The sequence below is a fragment of the Anoplolepis gracilipes genome, chromosome 7, assembly GCF_047496725.1.
Source record: "Anoplolepis gracilipes chromosome 7, ASM4749672v1, whole genome shotgun sequence".
Lineage (NCBI taxonomy): Eukaryota > Metazoa > Arthropoda > Insecta > Hymenoptera > Formicidae > Anoplolepis > Anoplolepis gracilipes.
Window position 1 is genome coordinate 3,353,517 of NC_132976.1, and position 26,268 is coordinate 3,379,784.

At 30.9% G+C, this 26,268-nt stretch overlaps 3 protein-coding genes and 1 long non-coding RNA gene across 5 annotated transcripts; 2 read left to right on the forward strand and 2 right to left on the reverse strand.

Moving 5' to 3' along the window:
* Nucleotides 1-6,329: 6,329 nt before the first annotated feature.
* Acat1 (Acetyl-CoA acetyltransferase 1) lies at nucleotides 6,330-9,446 on the reverse strand. Of its 2 annotated transcripts, XM_072896618.1 has the most exons (9): nucleotides 9,269-9,446; nucleotides 8,820-8,966; nucleotides 8,607-8,721; nucleotides 8,254-8,447; nucleotides 7,864-8,154; nucleotides 7,579-7,767; nucleotides 7,350-7,507; nucleotides 7,122-7,238; nucleotides 6,330-6,621 (listed from the first exon to the last, which is right to left on the reverse strand). In XM_072896618.1, the coding sequence occupies exons 1-9, from the start codon at nucleotides 9,293-9,295 to the stop codon at nucleotides 6,345-6,347; spliced, it is 1,515 nt and encodes a 504-aa protein (XP_072752719.1). In that variant the 5' UTR covers nucleotides 9,296-9,446; the 3' UTR covers nucleotides 6,330-6,344. The 2 variants fall into 2 exon arrangements, with proteins under 2 accessions (XP_072752719.1, XP_072752720.1); XM_072896619.1 differs by lacking the exon at nucleotides 6,330-6,621 and having other exon boundaries at nucleotides 6,826-7,238; nucleotides 9,269-9,433.
* A 714-nt stretch (nucleotides 9,447-10,160) lies between these two features.
* Diap2 (Death-associated inhibitor of apoptosis 2) lies at nucleotides 10,161-14,073 on the forward strand. Its single transcript, XM_072896620.1, has 8 exons — nucleotides 10,161-10,643; nucleotides 10,826-10,943; nucleotides 11,070-11,258; nucleotides 11,384-11,562; nucleotides 12,261-12,551; nucleotides 12,675-12,817; nucleotides 12,906-13,069; nucleotides 13,591-14,073. Exons 1-8 carry the CDS (start codon nucleotides 10,161-10,163, stop codon nucleotides 13,779-13,781), a joined length of 1,758 nt encoding a protein of 585 aa, XP_072752721.1. The 3' UTR covers nucleotides 13,782-14,073.
* On the reverse strand, nucleotides 11,377-12,126 carry LOC140668059 (uncharacterized). The gene is made up of 2 exons (XR_012047112.1): nucleotides 12,000-12,126; nucleotides 11,377-11,590 (listed from the first exon to the last, which is right to left on the reverse strand). It is a non-coding gene; the product is annotated as an uncharacterized lncRNA (long non-coding RNA).
* A 4,268-nt stretch (nucleotides 14,074-18,341) lies between the features above and the next one.
* LOC140667835 (E3 ubiquitin-protein ligase XIAP-like) lies at nucleotides 18,342-24,825 on the forward strand. The gene is made up of 2 exons (XM_072896109.1): nucleotides 18,342-18,684; nucleotides 23,965-24,825. The coding sequence occupies exons 1-2, from the start codon at nucleotides 18,516-18,518 to the stop codon at nucleotides 24,756-24,758; spliced, it is 963 nt and encodes a 320-aa protein (XP_072752210.1). The 5' UTR covers nucleotides 18,342-18,515; the 3' UTR covers nucleotides 24,759-24,825.
* Nucleotides 24,826-26,268: the final 1,443 nt, after the last annotated feature.

Sequence of the window (26,268 nt, forward strand, 5' to 3'; positions counted from 1 at the left end):
CAATGAAGGGAGACAACCGTGCACATCACGCACCGCACGCGTTCATTGAACTTTTAATCGCACCACGCGGGAGAGCAAGACAGGTCACACACGCTCGTTCACAGCGGTTTGTACAGGGTGTGTCAGGAGTCATGCACTTCCTCCCAATTCGAGTGAATATCGTTCATCGACGAAATAAAGAAAAAAATATTGAAATAAAACACAAAAGTTTTTTTTTTTTTTTTTTTTTTAATTCTTTGATCGCGTTTTATATTCGTGCCATATGACATTTGTTTATTTATTCCTGAACTGGCTGCTCTCTTTTCGTTTCGCTTATTCTCTCCAAATTCTAAATATATATCTATCTCATTTTTAGCGCAGAAAGTTGAAATATAAAAAAAAAAAACAAATTTATACATTGAGAGATCTTACAACTGACGCTTCTCAAATTATTCAAAGATCCCGATGGTGATCTTCGTTCTATATTCGTAGAGAAATATTTACCGAGAAATCATCATCATGGCGTTCGGTCGTTTCTGGTACGGTTTAGGGAAAGTAGACGGAAACCGCGAGGTCACCCTGTATATCATTTTATTGCCGCACGAGAGTCGAGAGTCGCTCCCACGTCAAGAATGCACTCGCATACGTCGCTTCCTAGTACGTTTTTTCCGCATTTTTCTACATTTTCGTGCACGTTAGATCTTTCATTACACGTCGCTTCAATTTTAAGGATACAATTTACGTTACAGACACTTGATATAACTCGGAAAAGTCCGACGATTGCTTATTTTGTCATCAAAAAATTATTTCGGATCATCACGTTCGACTCTACATTTTATAATCGACCGAATATGAAAAAAACAGACGCGCGATAACACGAACGTGAAAGCAAAAGAGTCGAAAGATAAGTACGTATACGCGCAGCTGCTGGTTATGCGAGCACAAAACCACCGAGTGTCTCTTTGTTCAAAAAACGCCTCCGCCATGTACACATCGATGCGTCGTAATTACAGCATCGTAACTGATTAGCGTGACGAACGCGGTGCATTGTGGTAATATTTTAAATGACTGCCACGACGATGACCGTTCAAGAGTTAAATAGCAACTTGTATATCCAGACACGTACTTTTCCTTCTCTTTTCTTGAGAAACGCGTCACAATAGATTCGTGTGGGTCGTCTCGACAAATCGTCCGGCAAAAATAATCGGCTATGGTAATGCAATGCACATTGAAATGATGCAACGTGCGTTGCATTTTTCCGTAGTTAAGGTACATAAAGTATATAATGCGATATTTATATCTCGCTTCTATTAGGAAAGAACTATATGTAGTTATCTAATATAGTTATCTTATCTATATATAGTTATCTAATCCGCATACAAATTAGATAACTGTTAAATGTAACTGTTAATGCATTTTGATTTTTTAATATAATTAGAATATAATTGTAATTAATTTAATATAATATAATATATAATATAATAATTTATAATTTATTTAATTTAATATATAGAATGTAATTTAATCACAATATTTTATATCAAATTAGCTTCTTTATAGTGACTGTACACACAAAAATTCATGAAAATTAAAATTTTAATTCTACAGGAAAAACTTTACTCACGATTTAATTATTGATTTTATATTTCAAAAGGCTAAGAATTTTTTTTAGGCGATGTCAAAAAATTCATGATTGTCGAAATGTATTATATATATTTTGACAGCTGATTCGTATATATATATATATAGTTCCTCTTAAACAAAAAAAAAAAAAAAAAATAAATTTTTCGTTATTAAAAAGTTAAATTGCTATGATTTTTTTAAATAACTAAATTAAACAAGAAAGAGAACCTCCGAATAATTCAACGAAAAATTATATGAAATTATTTTTATCTTTATCTTCTTGCTATAATCTGATTCACTAAAATTTCATTTCTAACATAAAACGTAATAACATCTCGAATTTGAATTAAACTTTTGTATCCAATCATCGTGGGATATATAAGATGAAAAATATCCAAAATATCCGGCACAATTTGCAATAATATATCCGCTTTAAAAATGTCAAAGCGTAGTTCAATTCTCGGATCCTCTCGTGATCCCTGACAAAAACGCACAAAAAGAGGCGTGGCCGCCTCACAAACCACGATCATGAAATATACAGTTCCAGTAATGACTGCGGAACATTTGTCTACTGCAACCTCAGTTCACGGAGCAAATATTTAGTTTCGGTACATTGAGCAAATAGCGCACACGCAGCTGGATCACGGTCATAAACGCGGAACATGTGCAGCAGAGTTAATAAGTAAACAAAGTACATATCACCTGCTAAACTTTTAACTCTATATAAATTCACACTATTTTCCACGAATAATTATAATAATTCGTTGCTAGAAAACAACACATAATTAAAAGCAGCATAAAAATATACAAAATAAAGTATGTAACTAAAGTAGTCTACATAGAATACAAGAAAAAATTAATCATCTTTTCTATTTATCTCTTTCCTCCAAAGATCTAATTTATATAAATTATTCTATTTGAATATATAATAATTTTAATAATAAATACAACAGTGAATAATTTTTTTACGTGATATAGAATCAAATCGATTAAAAAAGTAATCAATAAGAGCAAATTTATGATTTTCATAGAATAAACAGTCAGTTTAATTAGTAAGAATACGAGAAAAAATATTTGTAAAAATTAAAAAATAAAAAATTTAATTATATAATATATTGTCAATAAATATAAATACTGCTGCTAGGTAGGTAAAATTTGTTTAGAAATAGTGTATATAATAAAAGTAGGAATTAATATCTAAGAGAAAAAATATAATTAAATAATTAAATAGTTAAAATCTACTTATTGAAGATAAATAAAGTATCGAGCGACTAAAGAATCTTCTAAAGATGTCGTTTGGCATTCGATTGTCGGAGCTTCGGGATCGATGCGAGCTCGAAGGCCAACCACTTCCGAGCGTCTTTGCTGGCGCAACTAGTTGTTAAAATTGCAGAAACGCCAAGTCCATAAAAGGAAATTTAGTCTCCTTTTCGTGCGCGTAAGTAATTTACTACTTTTCTTTCCTTTTTCTTTTTCAAAAAAAAAGCGAATCAACAGTTTATAACTTTTGAACTAAAAGTTATTTCAGCGATTCATTGATTAAAGGATTTTAATCGGATGCTATACGCAAGAGAATAAATGAAAATATTTGAAGAATAAAAAAGGAGCCCCTTCAATCATTATTAGCCACTTTAAACGATTTTACACCGGCAAGAATCGAAACATATTTGTAATTTTCTATCATTTTTTTATAGTGCTTAACTTGATATCTGTACCGTCAACGTATTATAAGCTCCACTTGAGCTATTTTAATCACTGAATCTCGCTTTATTTCAAAAACAACACGAAAAACAACACGGGTGAAATATTGATCTGGATATTTTCAACTTTGAGATTATTTTGAAATCTGAAGTACGCGAAACACATTTCCAGAAGGAAAGGAATTTTTTTTATTTCTTTCCCGCTCGCTCGTCATCTTCTGCAATTTATTTCCACGGTGACCGTGATTCAACTGCAATTTACGGGAGTTATTAAAAGATTTGAGATACAATGATCTATCTAGTAAAAGCAAAAAAATCTTTATTTCTTAATTTTTTATTTTTTGGATTTGTATACCAGCATCTCTCTCTCTCTCTCTCTATATATATATATATATATATATATATATATATATATATATATATATATATATAATTTGATTAGATTTTTTAAACATTTTTACTCATTGATAAATATGTAATACGTAATTGACCGACCTGTACGGTCTGAGATTTTGTCAAAAATAACAGTAGTGAGTGAAGGTACCTTCTTCGGTTCGTGGCACAGGAATGATTCAGTCTCCGAGAACTTAAGATGAAATGTCACACGTAAAACGTAACACGTCGCGATGAAGGATTAGAAACTGGAGGGGCCAGGAAACAATGTATCGGTGAAAAGGAAGCAACAAAATGTCATCGTCTGTCTCCCTCGTCGAACCGGACACGTGTTCGCGCGCGCGCACACAATAATTCGTTTAAATCACGGTCATTCCACTCGCGTGCGACCTTGTTCGAGCGCCGTGTGTGAAAAAACGGCAGCGGTGCAACGTGTATGCGATTCCCGCCTCCGCTATCCATATCACTTTTGCGCGTGTGTGTACCGCCTCCTCTGTCTTTCTTCCTTGCTTCTCGTTCCTCAACTCCGATGTCTCCTGCCCTTCAAGATCTCGTTCCCGAGAGATTCGTCGAGTATCTCGTCGAGTATCTTTACCTTTCTCGGAGGATAGAAGGCTCTTCGGGGAGGATGTTCGCGATCCGCGCCCGAAAATATCGCCGTTACTTCCCCGTTCGTTTCACATCGCGCCAAATTTCAGGCGACAACTTCAGCGGCCGCGAATGTAATGTCAAGTTGTCCGTCACCGGTTGTGACGTTTTCGCGCCACCCGCTATCGATGTCAACCTTTTGTTATATATCCCGGAATCGATCAAAACCTCTCACTCTCAACGATCGTTCTTTTTTTTTTTTTTTTTTTTTTTTCCTTCTTTACGGAAGACGACGCTTCCCCTCGATAACGAAACTAGGTCGAACAAGCGTGACTCACCGGGTCGACGACGACGCGTTTCTCGACGGATTGTCCTTTGTCGTCTGCAGTCCGTCGTGTATCTTGACTCGAGATTCCAAGACGCGGATCGATAACAAAGTCGATAATGGCGTCAGATGTCAGATCTAGGGGTCCATCCAGGGTGACGGTTGAATTTCGGCAAGAGACTCCGCAAGGAAGTCTTATTTTTTGTTCGCTCACTTTTATCGAGGATCTATCAGTAGACGAGAATCACGAGAGACTACGAAAGCGACGCACTCGCGAGAGACACTCGCGCCCTTCGCTTGTCGCTCCCCCTTTCTCTCTCTCCCTCTACTTCGTCCTCTCTCTCTCTCTCTCTCTCTCTTTCTTTGACAGTTTTCCTTCCTTCATGAAACTTCTTCGCTCCTTCTCTGTTCCTCGCGTCCTCCCCCGCGTCTTACTCACTCCCTTACCTTTTTCTTCCTTATCCCTATCGATATTTTTTTTCTCTTTCTGTCACGGAAAGCGCACGTGCCACGTAACCGCTGTGCGAGTACAAGACAAGTACTTCACGGTGCCCGCGTAAGGCACGCACTGAGAAAGAACGAGCCGCCGACGAACGGTTGCGAGTCTGTACATTCACCCATTCACGCACCCACACGCACGCACCCACACGCACGCACGCGCGGAGAGAGGGGAGGAGGAGAGGGTAGATGGACTCGGGTCTCGGGTCCGGTCTATCGTGGAGAAAGGGAGATCGTCAAGGGCGAGAGAGGGACACGACGAACGAAGGGAACCAGAAAGCAGAAGAGTCGAGACGAAAGCAAGATCTATAAAACGAAGAGGAAAATCGATTGATTTATCGAAATTACAATCCTTATAAGCAATTGCGACGAGGGTTATTGTTTACAATTAAATAGTAATTAAAATCGTTAAACACATACCTATTGTTCTATTTTCTGACCTTATTGCAAGAGAAAGAGAGAGAGAGAGAGAGAGAGAGAGAGAGAGAGAGAGAGAGAGAGAGAGAGAGAGAGAGAGAGAGAGAGAGAGAGAGAGAGAGAGAGAGAGAGAGAGAGAGAGAGAGCAAAAGAAAAAAAAGTTTGAGTAGGAAATCTTTTAAATCCTGAGATGTTTTAACTGTTTATAGATGATCAATTTTTTTTAAAAAGCAACTGTATCACTCAGCTGATCTTATCATATTAAAAATTAATATATCTAATACATTTCGAGATACATGAATTTGATGTTGCATAAATCACTTTTTAGCTTTTAAAATGCACAATTAATAATTAATTTGTGGAGTTAAAGTGAAGATTTGGTCTATAAAATTAAAATTTTCATTTTGCATGAATTTTTATGTACAGACATAAAATTTTTGTGATAGTATGAAAAAAAATTAATTTAACATATTTATGATTTTGAGATTAAATTATATTCTATAGTATTAATATAATATAATTAAATTATATTATATTATATTAAATTATATTCTATAGAACAAATTACTTTAACTTTAACAATTTACTTATTAATTTTATATTTTAAAAGACTAAAAATGCTTTGCGCAATGTCAAATTTATGAATTTCAAAATGTATTAATTTTTGACATAACTACATCCATATAATTTTATCTTAAACAAGGACTTAAAATATATATGATAAAATATCTATTGAAAAATAGATTTATACGATTAAAAAATTAATAAAGTCGATAATGATGAGAGTTTTAGCTTCTTATATTATTTGTGTTTTTATGTATTTATGTATTTTTCCTAGTTAATTCATAGAGTCTCCTTGTTAACAGGTCAGCATCTAATCGGTGCTTGCATAGATATTGACCCTCCAAGAAAAGGACTGGTATATCATACTTGTACAATTCAAAGTATCGCTCATTATCCAGAACAGTGATGTCAACTTCTTCTAATTCATAACGACCGGCGAAACGCAAACGCAGCTCGTTCTTTACTACGTCACAAAGTGGACATGGACTTTTCGTATATAATGTTAATTTTGGTAGGGAAGATACTGGATGACACCTAAAAATTATATAGTATGCTTCTTTCTCTGAGAAATATTTTTAGCATATTATGATAACATTTAATTTATAAACGTCAATAATCGATATATATATATATATATAATAAATATGTAAAAAAAGGTTTATTTCTATATAAAATATATAACACAAAAGCAATACCAAAAAAGGTTTACACAGAGTAAAAAGAAATATTTTTTTATGCTTTTATATAGTGCTCCTTTCTGCTTAAAAGTCATATTTTACATACTTATAAAATACATATATTTCAGTAGAAAAATTACAAAAACCTTGTTTTCACAGTTATATAAATATGAAGAGCTATAAAAAAAACACTCATTTTTTCAGTTGCTACAACATTGCTTTAACAATATACATTTCGTAGTATAAAAATATTTTTTTATATACAAATTTATATCACTGATAACAAAGATAGATTGCGCAGTACCTTATGGTTCATGTTTCAATTAAAACAGCTATAACTGCAATTTGCAAACTTACAATTTCTCAATCAGGATGGATGATGCACCACCACCTCCATTGCAAATTGATGCAACACCTTTCTCTCCAGCTTTAAGAGCGTGTACTAAGTGTACTACGATGCGTGCTCCTGACATACTATAAAATTTATATTTGTTATCAATAATTAATATATTAAATTGATATATTAACTTTATAATATATAACGTTTGAATGAAAGAATCTTAACAATTATTCAGATAAACTCACCCTATGGGATGTCCAAGCGAAACAGCACCACCATGAACGTTTACTTTAGCGGGATCAATGTCGAGTAATTTTTGATTTGCCACAGCCACCACACTGAATGCTTCGTTAATTTCCCAAAGAGCTATGTCGTTCTGATTAACTCCAGCATTTTGAAGTAGCTGAAACATATAAAAAATTAATATTGTTGCAATTCCAAAAATCAATCAGTCATTTATTGATAATGACTTACCGATGGCACAGCAAGTGCCGGGGCGATCGGAAAATCTATAGGATCCGTTGCCGCATCTTGAAAAGCAACAACTTTAGCCAAAGGTTTGAGATTCAGTCTTTGAGCGGCATCACTAGTCGTTAAAATTAACGCAGCAGCACCATCATTTAGAGTGGATGCATTTCCAGCCGTTACTGTACCATTTTCTTTCTGTACACGTAACAAGCATGAAAAAAAAATATGATAATATAATATAAGAAGCAATATTCAAGCAATGAATAAGCTGTTTATTAATTCAAATGTTACCTGGAAAACTGTGCTCAAGTTGCCAAACTTCTCAAAGTTGACTCTTTTATACTCCTCATCCTCGACAAAAATTATATCTGGCTTGCCCTTCTTTTGAGGCACACTGACAGGTACGAGCTCATCTTTAAATACATTATTTTTGTAAGCTTCGGCACTGCGTTTGTAACTGCTGATAGCGTATTCATCTTGTTGTTGACGAGTGATGTTCAATTTCTTAGCTGTATTTTCAGCACAATTACCCATATGACACTTATTGTATACATCAGTCAATCCATCAAATACAATACCGTCCTGTTAAAAAAAATTATACGATATTAATTACTACAAGTGTACAGATATTCTCATATATACAGTATGTACAGCAAGTGAACAAAAAGAATAAAATTCAACCTGAAGTTTTACTCCGCCATATGGTGTTTCACCACGGGCCATATAATATGGCACATTAGACATAGATTCCATACCACCAGCTAAAATAATCTCTTGATGACCACACTGCAGAGATTGAGAGGCCAGCATAATACTTTTCATGCCACTTGCGCAGACTTTGTTCACTGTAGTACATATCGTTGACTTTGGAAGACCTAATAACAGATATATTAATCTCGTTACACACACCATAATGAATTAGATTTTTCTATTAACATAAGGCCTTTATTCCACCAAAGAGCTACTCATTATTATTATTGTAAAAATTTATTAAATGCAAAACGTTAATTGTAAAAGGAAAACATTTTCAAGACCTGCAAATAATGCCGCTTGTCTTGCTGGTGCTTGGCCCAAGAAACTTTGGCAGACATTGCCCATATATATTTCTTTGACTTGTTCTTTCGCAATACCAGCTCTTTCAACAGCTGCCTAAAACGCAATAAAAATATATATATTTATTAGTTATAGTTTGTAATATTTATAATTAATTCCAACACATATTGATAATATTGTATCAAAATTTTTACTTGCACAGCTACTGCACCGAGTTTAGTGGCTGATATGTTTGACAAGGACCCAAGGAATGAACCCATCGGAGTACGCACAGCACTGACTATCACAACATTATTTAAACTGACTTTGGAACTGTACAAACGTCTGCTCATAAAATTTACCTAAAAAAAAGTTACTCTGAAGGTACATACGTCTCTTGGTGTTACAATACAAAAATTAAACTAAAAAAAAATCATAAATGTATGAAATAAATATTCATAATTTATACTCTCGATTAACGATTAATGAGTTTCAATTTTTTTTTTTTTCTTTTTTTTTTTAGTCAATCTTATTGTTATAATATAAAATATAGGAAGGTTAAATGTATATATATAACTATATAACACTATATAACCATATGTTTTAGAAAAATTAAACGTATATTAAATATATTGTGACATTTAATTAAGTAAAAGTAACTTACGTTAGTCAGTCTTGTTATTGTTGCCATTGTAAATAATATTTTACGAAATATAAAAATGCACTGTGCAAGTATCAACCGGCAACAAAATGGTGTTCGACGTCAATGACGTATGTGACATATCTTATCTTCATATTCTACACTAATCTACATTTTCAAATGTAAACATCATTTTCTTCATATTTTCCTTCTAGACATTTTTCCAAAAATTTCAATGTTTTTCGTTTTCTACAATCATTTTAATTTTTTTTATGCTATGATTAAAAAATTATATACATCTACAACATTAATGAAATTGCAAATATAACATTTTATGGAAATTATTTCTTGATCTTTGTAATAAATAATTAAATAAAAAATATAGAAATAAAATAATATTTATATATATACAAACACATATATATATAAAAATGTAAAAGAAATGATAATCACGTGGTTGTCACATATAACAGCAGCGCATGCGCAAAAATTTCTGTGTATCATACATATATATATATATATATAGGTATCCGTACTGACACTGACAATTCAATGATAGAACGTAGTTGACAGTTGCGTAAGAAGGACAATCTAAACAAATTCAAGTTCAGGATAATCGGGAGAGCCCGAAATTCGATCTAACCTATGTCATCTCGCATAGATTGAGGTTAATTCGTGAGGGAATGTAATGTCAAAGAATGACCCAATGTGATAAGAGCACAAAATCCCGCGAGAGTGAAGAATAATATCTTACTGTGTGTGTGAATGTGACTTAAGATGAAATACCGCGTCCCAGAGGATGGGAAAGAAATCGAATGAGTCGACCTATATCTAAACAGAAGCTGTACCAATGGGACGAGAAGATGGTAATCTGGTGAAGGAAGTTTACGGTTAGTCCGAGTAAATTTAACTCAAGATGAATGTCGAGGAGCAGAGACTCGCGACGTTTCGCGAATGGCCGTCAAACGCCGCGATCGGGACCTCGTGTCTCGCGAAGGCGGGATTTTATTACACCGGACGCTGCCTGGAGGTGCAATGTTTCTTGTGCAGCGTAATAATATCGGACTGGAACTACGGTGATCAGGCGATGGCGCGTCATCGACAGGAAGCGCCCAATTGTCCCTTCGTCGTCGATCCGGCTCAGACCTGCAACGTCCCGTTGATCCCGACGACAGCTGGTGTCGCGTTGGAATCAACGAGCACGCGACGAGCCAGCAGCGTCGAACAGGATCCGGAACAGCTGTTGTCATTTGTGACGCCAAGGTCGTCCGATCCTTCGGGAAAATACGAAACTGTTTCGCAAAGGCTACAGACGTTTGACACTTGGCCGCTGACTTCTGTCGTTCGTTCGGAACAGCTGGCTTCAGCGGGATTTTACTACCTTCAATACAAAGATTTGGTAAAGACTTGTGTTATAGTAATATATAATACTAAATATATAGTAATATTACAAATTTAAATTATCCTCATAAAGTGATAATAAGGAATATACATATATATATATAGTTTTCTGTCATATAATATTATATACATATATATATATATATCTATGTTTGCATAACATTTTGTACAAATGAACAGGTGGAATGTGCATTTTGCAAAGGTATTCTAATGAATTGGGAAGCTGGCGACGATCCAGAGCATGCCCATAAATTAAATTTTCCAAATTGTGATTTCTATATGAGAGAAACAAAAGATGGTACATTACTATTTCATAATACAATTTATAAGAATCATAGATATTCAGTTTTACTTTGAAAACTAAATATGTAATACTATTGCACATATTTGCGCAATTATTGATTGAATAATTTTACCTTAATAGATACGTTTGGATTAGTCAAAGTCTTATCTGGTACTAGCACAGATTTAACGGAACTAGGAATTCAAATGCATACGGTATCTAAATCGCAATGTACAACATATGAAAAAAGATTGCAGACTTTTCAAAACTGGCCGAAAAATCTTAAGCAAACTCCAGAGATGTTAGCTGCCGCTGGGTTTTATTATCAAGGTCAGAGAGAGACTTATTTGTTTTTTTTTTTTTTTTTTTTTTTTTTTTTACATATATATATCACATATATATATATATAACATTGGAGAAATATTTACTAATTTTATTATACATTCGGTATACAGGATACGATGACCAAGTCAGATGCTTTCATTGCGATGGAGGGTTACATGGTTGGCAACCAACGGACGATGTATGGATTGAACATGCATACTGGTTTCCAAATTGTGGCTTTGTAGTTCTTATGCGTGGTCACAAATTTATCAAATATAGCATAGATACAAGAGGGTCCTTAAATCTTTCGGTAACCATATTATTATTTTTATCTTTTCCTATAATTTTTATTAATTTAACTTAGATAATTGAGCTTATTTAACTTAGAAAATTGTTCTTAACATTTAAGAAATTTCTTTTTTGTTAAACATTTGCGGACCAATTATGTAAGTTACAGTTTAACATATATTGCCTCTTCAAAAATTTTTTAATAATTAGTAAAATTGTGAGTTGCTTTTACCTTTTCCAACCTTTTATTTTTTATTTTACGAATCAATTTATGTGTCACTTCCTGCTTATAACCAAAGGAAGAACACATCAACTCAGCAATATCTTTTAATCTAACTTCAAGTTTATTTTTAACCGATTGACTATATAATGATGTTTGACACTTTCCGAAACATTTATATAACTCTTTCCTGTTTTCATTTATTGATAAGTTAATATACAATTATATTGTTTACAAACCTTTGCATTTTCTCATTTGACTTGTACTTTTGCACTGAAGAAGGTCATAAAGTTGACCGAAACGTACGTTATTATAATAGATTAATTTGTTACATAGAATAAATATTTGCTCACTAATTACAGTGTTTTGCTCTTATTTGCCAATTTTCTAAGTTCATTTTTATATCTTATAAGAGCTTATATTTTATTTTATTAATTTATTTTGAAATAGTGTAAGATATATATGTATATTTTAAAATTTTGTATATTTTATATATATAGATATTTGCTGATGAAGGGTCAGGAGAAAACAATGCCATAGAAACTTCTGCTGCATCTCTTTCCACAATACAACTTAGCGAGGCAATAACAGATACAACAATGTCTGATGCAGATGTCACAGAAACTTCAGTTACTTCTAATCCCTCGACTTTAATACCTAACGAACCAATAATAGATACTGTGGCAGGTGTCACAGATACTACAATTACTTCTGTTCCCACAAGTTTACAATCTAGCAAGCCAATAACAGATGTAACAGTTAAGAGGCTATTAGATACTGCTCCAGCTAAGGTAAATCGAATTATCTAATTAATATTAAATAATTTCTAATTAATATTTATATTAAACTTTTTTGATATTGTCAGTTTATGATGCATAAATGTAATTAATTGATGCATAACTTTGATTGCATAGGCTGCTCTTGAAATTGGATTACATGTGGACAGAGTAACGAGAGCTCTGAAGAGAAGAATGGAAGAAGTTGGCGAACCCTATACCAATGTTACACAGCTCATAGAGGCTGTTCTACATGATCAACTTATGGAAGATCATACTAGGTATGTTAGACGCGTAGCACGCGACCTATGTTGTATGATTAAAAATGCTTGACATTAAATCATCAGAGAAACGCATTTTTCTCTTCAGACTTGATAATAGTACTCCTACCTCATCATCTTTGGAATTGAAGACTTTATTTAATCAAGTTATGCAATCAGCTAATAATTCTACTAAAAGAATTACGCAAGAATCTGACATAGCTGAAAGTAAACACGATAAGAAGGAAATGGATAATGAATCAGATGAAATTAGTAAGTAATATATATTTCATGATTTGATGCAATAAAAACAAGATTTGATTTTTATTCTTACTGTTGTAACATCACTTTCTATATTTTCATTTGTAGTTAAAGTTTAACACTTTTTCTTGACTATTCTATAATAATAAATTTATATTCAAATAAACCTGAATGCAGTGAAAGCAATGAAATAAACTCGGATTGTCAGATAGTTACTCTATCGTTGATGAACTCTTCAACAACTTCTATAAAATCAATTATATCACTTTTCTTTGAATTATTTTCATCCTCATCATACATTGGACCCTCATCACATCTGAAATTGTACTTTTTAATTTTATCAACAACAAACACACTTGTTGATAGTGCTTCTTAATGTAACTTCCTTTTGTTTGAGATATAAAGCTTTGGAATATTATTTTACATCATATCTAAATATACTTTTTATATAAATCTATACATACTCCAATTTCCTAGAAGGAGATATGGATATACGTATCTCGCATTAAATAATTTGCGTTTATTTTTTCCAGTGTCTTTGCGAGAGGAGAATAGAAAATTGAAAGAGGCTCGGTTATGCAAGATTTGTATGGACAATGAACTAGCTATAGTATTTTTACCTTGTGGCCATTTAGCAACGTGTGACAACTGTATACCGGCCTTAACGACCTGTCCATTGTGCAGACTAAAGATTCGTGCTTATGTGCGTATCTTCTTGTCTTAAATGTGAAATGGTAGATATGAAAGATATGGAAAAGTGTGACAAATTGTGAATCAAGACATCAAATAGAAAATTGATAATTCCTATTTATTGGACATATGACGCTGCATTTTACATAAAATGTATATTGTTATGTATATATTTTGCAAATATCTCAATTTTATGTTTTGAACATATGTACAAAAAAGAAATATTTACATATATTTATTTACACATATTTAATTATAAAGCAGCAAATAAAAAAATGTAATATTGAATGGAAGATTTATTAGATTACGAAGATATTTTTTGTTTTGATGAACTTTAATTATTTAAACAAAATATTTATTGCTTCTTAAATATATTTTACATATGGATATTTCCTATCTGACTTAAGTATTAATTTATAATATGTGTTTTGAATTCTATATATATATATATATATATATATATATATATATATATATATATATATATATATGTGTGTGTGTGTGTGTGTGAAATGTATGTAATATAAAATTAAAGATTGTCTATAATGAAATATTTAAAACAAAATTAAAAGTTCTTTACATCATAAAAATTTTAGTCTTGATAAATCCAATGATAATTGCACTTGATTATATTGATTTAATCTATAGCCTACAATAATTATCTATTTCATTGTACTATCAATTTTAATAGATGAATGTTATCACTGATATTGCAGAATATTGTTCTATTATTGTATTGTTTATCAACTTAGCAATTATATTATTATTTGCGCATTAATATCTGTAATGATGTATAAACAAATTAAATATGTAACAATTAAAAAATATAAATAGAGCAATAAAAGTATCATTCTCGATATTAGTAATTCTAGTAATCATAACTGTAAGATAAGTAACAAAATAAGATTTTAAGATCTTTTTTACTGTAGCCTTATGTTGACTTTAAATGACATTACTTGAAATAAGTTATAAGAACATGTACAAAAGACACAATCTTATGTTTAATACTGATATATGTGTGTGTATATATATATATATATATATATATATATATATATATATATATATATATATATATTGTAACATAAAGAAGCCATGTAAAATTAGTGTCTTATAGTTTATATATAAATATAGCAACAAGATAGAATGTCCATAAAGCTAAGAAGTAAATGTTATGTTGTGTGAGTACAAAAATTATGAAATTATTATTATATAAGAGAAAGAAAAAGAAAACAATACATGTTGATGTACATACATAAAAGAGTTAATATTTTCTAGTAATTTTACAAAGGTAAATTGTTTCGTCATTTAAAGGGAAAGAGAGAGAGAGAAACACACATTTCTCTCAATATTTTTCTCACATAATTTTTACAATCATTAATGTGTAAAATTATTTTTTTCTAATTTATTAATTAATTCGGCTCCGAAATATATTTCTATATAAACAAACAGCTTTACATTATTCTTTCAGACAATTTATGTTTATTGTAAAAAATTCTTTTATTACATTAACTTTGAAATTGTCCGTCGTGTGTGCGAAAAATATTCGAATAGAATTAGTATCCCTACGACTAGCGTCGTTCAGTCAAATTTGGCCGGGTCATTGCCGACTCTTCAAAACCGTAAAATCAGCAGGGACAAAAGAATGTGGCACCTGAGACCCTATAGTAACAATTCCTGCACGAGGGTTACATTCTTTGCACAATATCAGGCAGCAAACAATAGCAAGGAGCAGACAAAAAAAATTTATCTGACATGTATTAGCGAATAGAATTATGTAAAAGGAACTTCCAGATTGTCACCCGTTAGATACAACATTCTTAACGTTGAAAAAATAAAATCGAGATAGCGTTATCAAGGAAAATGTTGATCAATTTCTCGAAGCTTTTTTACCGCGGTGCGAGAGTAAAAATAACACGATCTATCAAGCTAATAATTGTCCCTCTCTTCTGGGATTAAAAATATTGTAACAAAAATTCAGAAACCTCCCCGAAGAGATCAGTTTATGCTACTCATCTTTTAGAGTAAAAATTTGATAATTCTTTTGATTAATATCGTTGGAGTATATACAAATTAAATGTTTTAATTTATAAAGCGGAAATATTTTAATAAATATTATTTCGAGACATTCTTTTTCTCACATATTTATCGTACATCATTACAACATAAATATTTCTCTTAAAAAAATGATCATAGTACTGATTATATATGTATAATATAATAATAGTAATATAGAACTACTAGTAGATTAATAATACAAACTGGAAAATGCTTGAGTCTAAAGAGAAAAATCCATTTGTAACATGACGTCATCGTCTCTATGGCATCATCATAATGCAATGTGATGTAATGATGATAATAATTCGTACATCAACTTTGTCAATTTTCTGAAACAGTTACAGACGTGTGCGTACAATACGCGGAAGAATGACAAGCAAAAAATGACGTAACAAAAAAAAATTGCAAAATTTTCTTAAATATTTTAAATAGAATTTCTTATTATCTTTATGAATTGTTTTAATGTTAATACAATGTATTTAAATATGTGGATCTAAATATATGTAACATATACATAAATTCTATTTTCTGCTACAAAGAAATACATAAAATTATATATAAAAAATGTTTACATAACAACAATTACATATAATCGCAAAATTTTCATGGGCACTAACAATTTTAAAATGTCCAAGAAGGTGAAAATTGACAGCTCGGTCTGTGCGATAATCTGTTCCTATCCCCAGTTTGACTTAATAATTATTTATAAGAATTTTTAAACTGCTATTTTTATTTCAAACATGTATTTTATTAAAAAATAAGATATAAAATATATTAATAAATATATTAATATTGCCAGTATCACACAAAAAAAATTAAAAATATATATAAATATTTAAAATATAAAAAACATATATATATAAAAATATAAAAAATATAAAAAGACCGAACCATTATTCTATTATAATACAAAGGATAATACATTATTTTATCATATCGTGGTTTTGAATAGCGATTCAGGGAAGATCGTCCTAAAGTCTCCATAATGCCGTAACTAGTCTATATTGCGAGTTCAACACTTTACGCCCCTCTTGCCAAATATTTATAATAAAAAACTAAAACTTTTAAACTAAAAAGGAACGTTACTTAATATATTTTTTTCAGAATTTTTTTTGAAAATTGGCTTCAATTAAAAATTTTTTTTTTTATTTTATCATCTTGACTGCGCCCACCTAAAGTTTTGCGCCCGGTGCGGGGGCACCGACGGCACTGCCCTAGTTACAACACTGCGTGGCATAATTTTGTACATTTACAATACAGTCGGACTTCTTATCCTACGACATTTTCGGTCCGGAATCTTTCCCTTAAACCTCTGATCCTACGATAAAAATTTGAGAGTTGGGGTATAATTCCCTTTTCGCGGTCGTAGCATGAGAGGATTTTTTGTCGTAGGATAAGAGGTTTCGTTAGCATAAAAGGGTCAGATAAGAAATTCGACTGTACATTTATAATAATTCGTTTCGCTGTATGAGGTCGACGCCGAAAAGTTTTAGCGTCTGGAAACTTTTTTCTTTCTTTCCTTTGGTCGAAATATGCATTCTATTCTCATGATTCAATAAATTTGTTGCACAATGTATAAAAATTGCATTCATAATTACAAATTAATTTTAACAATTAACATATGATTGTCCAATAATGAATGAAAATTCTTAGTTATTACAAGAACATCTTAGTCGTAATCTAGTTAATTTATGTATATACAGTTCTATAAGCAAATTGCAATTAGTATTAAAATGATTATGATTAAAATCAAATATAGATTTTTCTCAAATGAAATTACCTAATGAACTTGTTCTCTTTGACAGTTCTTCCCAAAAGCACTTGGAAGTGTCAGATAATATCATGCATTTTTGGCGCGAAAAAGAGCACATGTTTTCATTCAAGAAACGAAATGTATTCTTTTGTGTCGCATCTAATGACGGGCAATGTGTGTATGATGGTCATTGACTGTTAATGATCTTTAATGGTCTTTGCTAATCCTCATGATGAATTTAAGTTAAACTATAAATTCGCAACAAAAACTAAAGTAATTGAATGATCTCATTCATTAAATGAAGATAAGATATAGAAAGTGAGTAGTATTGTGTCCTAATAAAGTGTAAAACTACTAAATCCATCGTAACGTCGATCGTGAGTACGCATTGACTTTGTAATTATAATTAAATGTAATAAAAATTAAAATTATTAATTGCAAATTATTATTTAATGAAATTTATCAATCTAATAATATTATATATATTTTTTTTCTTTACTAATTTTGAGGGTAAATAAATTATATTAGAAAAATAGCTGTAAATAGGGTTCGTAGGGTTTATCAACTCTATCTTATTTTCAAATCAATCAATATTTTGTGAGTTGAAAAAATATTGATTAATTAGAGTCTATTTATTCAGAGAGCTAGGCATCAAAGACTAGGCATGCGCCTAGATAAAACCGAATGTATAGTATATACTCTAAATAGCACTTCCCAACAACCCCTACAACCAATGGACCAATGCTACGTTCGCATCTGCTTTGGTACCATCCCCTTTCTAACCACTGCCTACCGTTACCAGAGCTGCTGTGGGCTTTATACATATTTAAAATCCAGCAAAGAACAAATACCGATTCATGGATAAAAACAACCCCTGTCGATTATTTTTATTTCCGCAGATGACACACGCATGAATAATAATCGTTAACTTCTCTCTTTTTTAGCCCGAAACGCTGTATGTTGATCGTTTTTCTTATTTTCCCAAGCCATTGTAAAGAATTGCAGCTTGCGATTCTCGGCAGCTCAGCTAAGCCGCCGGTTCTTGATCAAGTGGGGATTGCAAACAAGAACATACTGGTCGACGACTATAACGACTGGTTGGAATGGAGACGATCTAACGTACCAGGTAGTCTAACACGAACGTTGAAGGACAATCTTTCATATTATTTTCGGGAGCACTGAGTGAGTGTGAAATTTCAAGCGGCTTTCGTTCTATTTGTTAATGCTCATCGTCATAAGTGACCTATTTGCTAACAATAAGTAAATCTTTTCTTTGAGAACCAGAGTAAACGAAACAAGAACGAAATATAGGTAAAAATATCACGGAAAAACAAGGATTTCAGTTGGGTCTAAAACTATAGGAAAAGATGCAGGAATAAACATAGATAAGATTGTCTTCATCTTTTCTCTTTTTTTTTTCCCTCTCTCTCTCTCCCTCTCTCTCTCTCTCTGTCACTTTGTTAATATCGTTGACAAACCTATCTCATCACGAATTTTTGCGATATTCAATCTCGATCTCTATCGTCTCTGTCTTTCCGAGCGATCGACGCGACTATTTATCTTCTTTTTTAATTTTTTTTCGTATAAAGCTATCTTTATAGAAAGATAGGTGATTGCAAAAAGCAATATATATAATCAATTTATAAAACGCGCACGCATTTTGCATCACGCATAGCGTATTGCTCTTTCTTTTTCGTATAAAAGCATTTGGCTCGCAAAACAGCATTTGCTCATTTCCTGCTTTCTTTTCAATCTCTCTCTCTCTCTCTCTCTCTCTCTCTCTCTCTCTCTCTCTTTCTCTCTCTCTCTCTTTTCCTGTCTTCTATTTACTAATCTCTATCTTCCGATTTTGTTTCTCGCCGGCTGGCATTTCCGTTGTATGTTACATTCGGAGATCATTCCAACTCCAACATTATTATTAATGCATAGCAATTCGGAGAAAGCAAGCAGATGTGAAATTTTACTAGGATATCCTTCGCTAATGTTATTATTCTCTCACACAGCAGCTGCCGATCGAGCAGAAAAATCCTGTACAAAAAAAAAAAAAAAAAAAAAAACCGTTGTTATCTTCGAAAATATTAGAGCTCGAAGATATTTATCGATATCTAAAGTAATTCGATCGATAACAAAGTAAAATCTAATTTTCTAAAAAGTTAATAACAAAGTAACGATCTATGCGATATGCTATATCTTATCGTAGATCACTCACGTACGTCACTTATAAATCATGAGATCACTTATACATATATAGTGTTAAAATAAAAATAGCCCAAGAGAAAAAGTTGTTCATATATAATCATATTCTTATTTTTTATATAGAAATAGACAGTGATAAAAAACGTACTTGTAATGTATAGAAATGTTCTATATATAATTATATATAATTATAGATAAGAAATGACAAAACTCTTCACACGCTCGTAATTCTAACAACAAATAATCAATAAGAAAGACGGCCAATAATCGAGCAAATTTCAATATATGTTGAAAAATTAAATAAAACCTATTGTTCAAACCTTTGAAAACATATTAAAGTAAATAAGTACTTTAATATGTTTTCAAAGGTTTGAACAATAAATTTTATTTAATTTTTCAACATATATTGAAATTTGCTCGATTATTGGCCGTCTTTCTTATTGATTATTTATAATTATAGATATAATTATATATACATATATATATATATATATATATATATATATATATATAAACATTTCTATATATTAAAACACATAGTTATCTTTAAGAAAAAATCTGAATTTGCGACTAGCAAGTTACACATTTTTACTTTAACATAATTATGTTTTAATTACGCCAATTGATTCGTCTCATTATTCTGTGCATAAAAGTACTAGGGTAAGATAATCGAAAAATGAATATTTTACGAGATATCTTGTATTTTATGTCAAAATATTGCAACTTTGAAGCCTTATAACTCGAAAAATATTTAATGAAAAAACATGTTATTATAGTGTTTCGGAAAGCTCTCGAGATAAGCTACAAGAATATGCAAAAATTTATAGGGTGTTTCATTTAAAAAATAAGGGGTACCATTTTTTTGTCTCCCTAAAAGTGCTCCCAAAAAATTTTCCTACGTGCCACGTAATCAGCTCCCATGTGCCATTTAACGTAAAAAAATTCAAGTCTCTATCTCCAATAGTTTCGGAGAAAATAGCCTGTCACAGATTATTTGGCCCACCCTGTATATATATATATATATATATATATATATATATATATATATATATGTATATATAATTATAGATTATATATGATTATATATGGATAATTTTTTTGTTCTCTTTTGAAAGATCTTGCTTTTAAATGTATAGAATAAATAAATAATATATATCATGTAAAAAAATATCTTGTTACATAACATGTTTATCTTGTATCTGTGACTCTTTATTCTTATACAATTAATAACAACGATGTTATTATTAGTTATAAATAGATATAATAGATAGTTCAGTTAGATATTTCCTATATTTCAACGTGCGACAACAATAATATTCTTATCAGTAATAATGACTTCTATTGATGGTAATGACAAAGGTCATTACCATCAATAACAACATTTATAAAACAAAATAAATAACGCGCCCGCATTATATCTCGCTCTTTCTTTTGTGATAGAATATCCATATAGATCTTGTTGAACATTTGTAACAATAATATATAATTAATATATAAATTTAAAACATATACTTATAAAGACAATATGTCTGATATTGAATATATTGAAAAAAATAGTGATTTTTCCATAACAGATCTCGCATCAATCAAAAATTTCATACGATTGCATTTCTAGATACCATTTCTTATTTGCAATTAAAGAGCTGTCGATTATTTATCTAAAATCTCTTAAATATATGTGAAGTTTCAACTCGGAACCTATCTGGCAATATCTCATTATAAATGCGGATAATATTTTTAAAAAATTTCTCTTTGTCGATATAAATAATTCCAATGTCAAGTTACGTAACCTTTTGTAATTTATGACGGCACTGTATTGATCAAGTGTTACAAGTAGTTAATTACTTACTTAAATTGCACAATAATGTTTAAAAATGACATTTGCTTCCGGACATCGTATATATTCCGGTATTTTTGATATGTTTTGATAAAATTTTTGTTATGTCCACAATTATAAAAAAATAATACTAGGAAGAAGGAAGGGACATGTTTTATCGCGTTTGACATTACACAATATGTAATGACGATGTAGATATTAATTTAATTTAAATAGAATTTTATTTCGATTAAGAGAGTCTTAATATATAAGATACAAATACTCGCGTGCGAGAAAAATTTTATTAGAAATTGAAAAACTATATTTTTTCTCCATTATTCCATCGTACTTTGTTTTTATTTTGCAAGTCGTCCGAAATGTCGTCTAAATTATTCAACGATTCAGATCGCATAGACTATCGATTCAAAACCGTGAGATTACGTAGTTTATAGATTACATAATTGCAAAATGATAAAGTGAAATGCTTCGACTGCGACTTCACATTTTCTAGAAATAAATTATGAATAAGATCCCTTAATGGAGCACAGACTGCTGTCTTCGAAATCTAGATTCATCCGGGGGGGGGGGGGGGTTGCCTCTTAATGAAAACGTACCGACCGGCGTCGATCCAAACACGGTTTCAAAACGCGTGCCAAAAAAGAATTCTTATCGTTTTGACGGTATTTGCTCATAAATATAAAAACTGATTTTTCTCAAAAGGGTGTTTTACCCCCTTAACGTATAGGTTCGTATAAAAAATACGTATCTTTTATTTTGTTAGACTACAACATATATTTAAAACGTATTAAAATCAGAGGGGGGACACTTCCATACCTTTTTTTGTAAGGTGACAGATAGTTCGAAAAATACAAGTTAAGCTCTTATTTTTCTTCGACTTATAGGGGTTTTCTTTAAAAAATAAATAATTCGAATTATAGAGGTTTTCAAGTTAACGAGATTCGACTGTACAGATTATTATATTTTATGTGATATATTATAAATAAAATATATATATATATTTAAATATAAAATGCATGCAGGGTCTCATGGAAAGTTATTGAAACTAATCAGCTCTCATTTTTAAATACGTGTAGGGAGCAAAGAAAGTAAAATATTATATTTTTTTAAGAATTTGACAGTTTTATTTACATATAGACTGAAGACAATCGGAGATTTTTATCTTTTAATAAACATTTCTAAATGATGTCAAATATTGACAATCTTAAAAAAAAAATATATATATATATATATATGCTGATAATGATATAGAGATACGTGCGTACTTTCCTGTATGTATTTTATATTTAAATATATATTTTATATACAGATTTTATTTATAATATATTATATAAAATATAATATATTATATTTTATATTAATCTATATATATTTTTTGTATCTATAAATTTTAAATATACATATATAAAAATTATCAATTCACATATGTTTTGATTCTGAAAAAGTTCTAGCATATATATTTATCAAAAATATTACAGATGCGCAATAGATAGGCTACGTATTATACGTGCGTGAGTGCGTATATGTCATAGCTCTGGAATGCGCTTTTAACGTCGAGAATTGTGAAAGAGAGAGAGAGAGAGAGAGAGAGAGAGAGAGAGAGAGAGAGAGAGAGAGAGAGAGAGAAAGAAGAAGAGAAAGAGAGAAATCAATCTCTTCCTGTAAAACTCATTCAGAGCGGCTCGTATTATTTATTAAGAATATGTAGATAAATAGCTATGGTTTATCATTTATAGATCTTAACTACGTGATTATCCTTCTTGTAATACAGTATTATATTTTTTAATACCCATAATGATGCTTGTTACCTGTACTTGTGCCTATTTCGGAAGGTCTCCCATATCTTTCAGAGATTAACAAATAAAAAATGTTAAAACCATCAGCATAATTTGAGTGATAGTAAATCTGGAAAATTCGACTGATTGTATTAAAGTTGCAAATAAATAATCCATGTTCAAATAACTGTAGAATCGCATTTTTTAATTAATTTAAATCGAATTTTATTTCTTTAAGGGAATCTTAATATGCCGGCGCGTGCGAGAAGTCTTAATAAATTGAAGAATATATTTTTTAGAATATATTTATATTTATATAAAAAATAAATTACTTTAATCAATTATTTAATTTACATATATATATAAAATAGTTGGTTAAAATATAAATTATTTTTTATATAAATATAAATATATTCTGAACAATATATTTAATTTCAGTTTTAAATTATATCCCATTTTTGTCCTGCACTTTGCAGAGAGAGAGAGAGAGAGAAAGGGAGAAAATGCAATTAATCTTTTATATTTCTAATATTTCTGAATGCAACAAACAAAAGTCGCCCCCGAAATGTTCTAATTAAATTACTCTTATTTCTCTTTGCAGAATTATATGAAAGGATAATTTCTCGTGGAAATATACTCGACAAGCTGATCTACATCGAATATTTAAGAATATATTTATTCTCGATGAAGCTAACGGTGTCGTCCCAAATTTCATTTGAAATATTATCGGTCGACGAGCCGGATAGAACAGATTATCGTTTCGAAATTGCGAGATTAAACAGTTACGCCAATTGGACCGTGTCAACTGTAAACAGCAAATACCACGAGTCACTTGTAAGGGCTGGTCTCTACTACACCGGGGAGGGCGATAAAGTGAAGTGCTTCGAGTGTCACGCCGTCATGTCCGACTGGAGGGATGATATGGATCCGTGGGTAAAGCATACACGACGTTCTCCAAGATGTAGATTCATCCGCAAGAAACCTTGCGGGAATGTACCGATCGGCGTTGATCCCGACCTCATTCCTGCACGAGTGCCAAAAGTTGAGGAAATATGCTCGTTAAACCTATCGAACGTGAATCAAGTGATCGAGGTCTACTTCGAGATGGCAGACGTCATCGAACGAGTTCAAATCGGCGATTTAATAGGCGCGCAGGAGCCTCAGTTTGCCTCTTACACATGTAGATTGAACTCTTACATATCGTGGCCAGCCAGCCAAAAAAAAGAAGATATGGCGGCTGCCGGCTTTGTGTGCATGAACGATGCCGATGCAGTCTATTGCTTCTATTGCAATGGAGGTCTGAGAGTTTGGGGGCGAGAAGAGGATCCCAAACAAGAGCACGTAAAATGGTTTCCTAATTGCAAGTTTATTAAAAAGCTATTAGCAGATGAGTAGCAATCGTAAAAGAACTTCAACGTATCATTCTTCATATAATATTAAAACTTATATATGATTGTTTATAATATAACATAAATAATAAAATTAAAGAATGAATAATAATAAGTAATAATAAATTACTAAATAATTGAATATTTTAAATCGATGTAATATTATTATAATAATATTACATCCATATATTAAACATCATAAATTCTTTATTTTAATATATGATATATTTTAATTTTCATGTGTCATATAATTTTCATACGTGATATCTGAGCATTTTAATAACGCGAGATGACGTACACAACAATCTAATTTTATTATAAATTGATGACTTAATGACATAAATCATTAGCCCATCAATCTATAAATATATATTTATATAAGACATGATATAAAGACAAAAATAATGTAAAATTCAAAATTTATCATAGTCTTGCATCTTATCATAGTGCACGATAGAAAGTCTTTTCATTTTCATTGCCCATAAAATTTTTATAAAAATGCAGATTTATACGGATCAAATAAACCGATTGTTCTACGAATAAACTGCGGAAAGGGATGTTTTTCGTTTAAAAGCGCGTGCATGTACGATGACATTTATTACGCAAACTATTAGTATTTTACTTGTCACAACTACTTTAATTGCCACTGTTATATTATTAGAATGTAAAGAATAATTTTTTATGTAATGAATATGTATTAAGATGTGCCTTGGATTTTATTACGGAATTAATAGGTAATAAAAATATTTTATCAGTTAACTGTACTAATATATATGCGTGTGTCATTAGTGTTATAAAAAATAATGTATTCACGCGACAGTAATGCCTTATAAGTATAGTACTACATTGTAAATATAGATGACTATACAAGTAATATCTGCAATCGTACTATCTATCCGTTTTTTAGTTTATATTGTCTTCGTTTTATCATTTACAATATTTATTCTTTTTTATATAGGTACATTTCCTTGTACATACTTATAATAACGCAACATTAAGTTTAAAATTGTATTATTTGTTTGAAATGTTATTTATTTATTTTTTTATATGTACGTAAAAATATGTGTATAAAATATATGTAACAATTATACCAAAACGGAAAGAGATTTTCGGTGAAAATTTCCGACCAAAGCTAGAAATTTTTATCTATAAGACGTTATCACACGATTATATAATGCCTTAACTAATTCACCGAAAATATGCAGATATGTTAAAATTTCTAAATAAAATTAACCAAAGCACTTATATAATGCATTTTTATACGATAGAATGTAGTACATAAGAAGAATATGTTATGTATATAAAAATCGCAATTTAAAAACAGTACTCTTACCGCAGTAGCATATATTGTTTGAACAGTTATAATATGAATAGTTAGGGAAATCCCTAAAAATTTTTTTTTAAAACGGAATTTAAGAGGTTGATTAAATATATAAAAGTACAAGGGAATTATGTATAAATGAGATCTAAAGAGTATAGCGGAATAAGTATGATAAAATTGCCCACTCAGATAATCT